The sequence below is a fragment of the Odontomachus brunneus genome, unplaced genomic scaffold (genome assembly GCF_010583005.1).
Source record: "Odontomachus brunneus isolate Ranch 3 - 2012 unplaced genomic scaffold, Obru_v1 Obru_scaffold_143, whole genome shotgun sequence".
NCBI lineage: Eukaryota > Metazoa > Arthropoda > Insecta > Hymenoptera > Formicidae > Odontomachus > Odontomachus brunneus.
Genome location: NW_022639593.1, coordinates 625205 through 628409, shown reverse-complemented (window position 1 = coordinate 628409; position 3205 = coordinate 625205). Strand labels below are relative to the sequence as shown.

General features: G+C 34.4%; 1 protein-coding gene across 1 annotated transcript in view; it reads left to right on the top strand.

The window, feature by feature from the left end:
* Positions 1–1138: 1138 nt before the first annotated feature.
* The window catches only part of LOC116850360, a gene marked incomplete at its 5' end in the record, with an annotated part of 9788 nt that continues 7721 nt past the window's right edge, over positions 1139–3205 (top strand). Inside the window, one exon of the mRNA XM_032828563.1 lies at positions 1139–1356. Coding sequence (XP_032684454.1) covers positions 1139–1356 — 218 coding nt within the window. The remainder of the gene's footprint in view (positions 1357–3205) is intronic.

The window sequence follows — 3205 nt, the reverse complement described above, 5'->3', positions numbered from 1 at the left end:
GCAAACGAGCTGCGGAAGCTCATAAAAAGATTTGTAATGTGTATGGGGACGATGCTTTAACAGAACGTGTGTGTCAAAAATGGTTTGCCAAATTCCGTTCTGGAGATTTTGATGTTAGTGGCACGTCCCGTTCTGGTCGTCCAGCAGAGGTTGATTCAGCTGTAATAAAGAATACCGTCGACAAAAATCCATCGCAAACAATACGAGAGATTGCTACGACACTTAATATATCCCACACAAGTGTAGAAAACCATTTGCGTCAGTTGGGATACGTTTCTCGCCTCAATGTTTGGGTGCCGCACGAATTGACCGAGGCCAACTTAACCGCTCGCATTTCCATCTGCGACGCGCTGCTGAAACGCCAAGAAAACGATCCATTTTTGAAGCGGTTGGTTACGGGAGATGAAAAGTGGATCGTCTACGATAACGTAGTACGTAAAAGATCATGGGGAAGCAGCAGTGAACCACCACAAACAACCTCGAAGGCAGGATTGCACCCGAAGAAAATTATGCTCTCAGTGTGGTGGGATTATAAAGGTATCATTTATTATGAGCTCTTACCATCAGGCAGGACGATCGATTCAACTGTATATTGCTCCCAATTAACGAAATTGAATCAAGCAATCTGTTCAAAACGTCCAGAATTGGCAAATCGAAAAGGAATCGTCTTCCACCACGACAATGCCAGACCCCATACTTCATTAACTACTCGGAACAAATTGTTAAGGCTTGGCTGGGATGTTTTACCTCACCCTCCTTATTCACCGGACCTGGCACCCTCTGATTATCATTTGTTCTGGTCGCTGCAAAATTCTCTGAACGGGAAAAACTTTGCTAATAATGAAGCTGTTAAAACGCAACTGGATCAGTTTTTTGCCGGTAAACCTCAGACGTTTTATGAATGTGGGATTATGAAATTGGTAAAAAGATGGCAAGAAGTCATAGAAAAGAATGGTCAATACATTATTGATTAGTATATATTTTGTATATTAAATAAATCGTATTTTATACCAGTCAAAAAAACCGAACGAACTTATCTGCCAACCCAATATATTTTTATACTTTTACATTTTTTTAATTATACAGAAAAATGTAACAACATACTTTGTTATGATTACATTACTGGGTTGCAGCCAATTATGAAGTAGCAAGGAGAAAGCTAAAAGAAGCTGAAGAACTGTCAGATTTAAATTCCGGTACAGAAAAAGAGGAATATCTTAAAAAATCAAGGAAAATTGGAGCTGCTAAAATCATGGATACATCAAGTAGCAGCCAAGAAATGTTGAATGATGATGTTATTTCAGATATACTTAAATTTCCAAACACAAAAAAGAAGTGCCAAAAACACATAGAAAGGTAACAGCAAAAAAAGCATAAATAGAAATAAAAGTAGAAAAATATTAATACAAATAATAGATTAAGAAAGGATAAGAGATGTTTTAATAATGAAGTTTTATTATATATATACATACATATATATAGATATTTTTTCTCTCTCAACTTCCAATCACCATTTCCGAATAAAAGAACGATATGGGTGGTCCAATACGCTATTATCTTTACAATTTAATATCTAAATATCTTTACAATTTAATAGTATGATATGTTAAAATTGAAATCACGTTTTATTTGAATATTCTCATTCCGTTCATCTTTGTATTCTTTCTTTCCTACCCGATTCTCTTTTGTCCCTCTTTTTTCTATCATTATCATTATCATTAAGATTTCTAAGTAGTCGCTATTACTATTCTTGTTTAAGGATGTAAGAAACGAGAAAATCCATAAGATGGGGTTACTTTGTGACTGTAGGGGTTACTTTGTGACACAGTGAATATTGGTCAATAGTGATAATTATCACTATTGACCAAAATTCACTGTGTCACAAAGTAACCCTATCTTACGGTACCAAAATTTTTTGCGTTATGCTTTTAATTTAAAAGATATATCCATAAAATGTAATTTGTGCTCGATTCAATACACTTAAAACTTTTAAAATTGTACGAACACTTTCCTTTCACTCGAACAATCAATAAATATTCGCAATATTAACTTGACATAGAACTTTCCTATTTAACTTCTTTTTTTGTGGTTCTGTTAAAGTTAATTTTACGATTATTTATTAATTGTTCAAGTCAAAGAAAAGTGTTCGTACAATTTCGTACTTTTACAAGTGTACTGAATCGATTATAAATGACATTTTGTGGATATATATTTTTCATTAAAAGTATAACACAAGAAATCTTGGCATGCGTTTTCTCGCTTCTGACGTTATTAAACAAAGATAGTCATAATGACTACTTAGGAACCTTTATTCTAAACATTTTCCTTTTTTCCTTACAAATTTTTCTAATCTCAATTCATTATTTATTACTTTGCATTTCCTTAATATATGAAACATGCTCTCCTCTGCTGCTTGGTATATATATATTTTGTATCTGCTATATCTTTTCCTCTCTTCAGTACTAGTTCTCTTTTATTTCATTTCCACACTTATATTAAGCTTGTATTCTGCACATATTTTCTTCTTTCCTTCCGGATATATTTTGCTAATTCTTCCCTTTATCATTTTTATAATTTTTATTATATCTAAACATGTCTATTTGCAGTCATCTTTCTTTCTTCTCTTTTCTCTCTACTTTCTATTAAAATTCCCAACTATCTCCTCATCACCAGCCTCTCTTTGATTCGTATCAGACAACCGGTAGCCTAGTTTTGTTTCACCCAATCACAATGTAACGACCTTATCTTAATTAATAAAAATAGAAGCGGGCAACCGATATTTTGATACGGGTTTTTCACTCCTCAATTGCTCCTGTGTCATTCCTATTGTTTCCAAATGTTCTCTTTCCTTACCTTCTTTCATCGGTCGTTTCTTCTCTAACTCTGTTATATATTTTACTATATATTAGGTGGTAAACTTAGTTCCTGCGGTTTTTTTGTTTAAAAACTCATTTATTTCGACATCAAAAGCAAAAAATACATTAATCGAAGTATTTTCCCTCGCTAGCTATACATTTTTCCCATCTTTCGGGCAACGCGTAGATTCCGCGACGATAGAACGATTGGTCTTTTGATGCAATCCATTCGTCGATCCATTTTCGCACATCCTCGTAATTTCTGAAGTGTGTATCCACCAAGCCGTGCTGCATCGACCGGAACAAGTAATAGTCCGAAGGAGCTAAGTCTGGTGAATACGCTGGGTGCG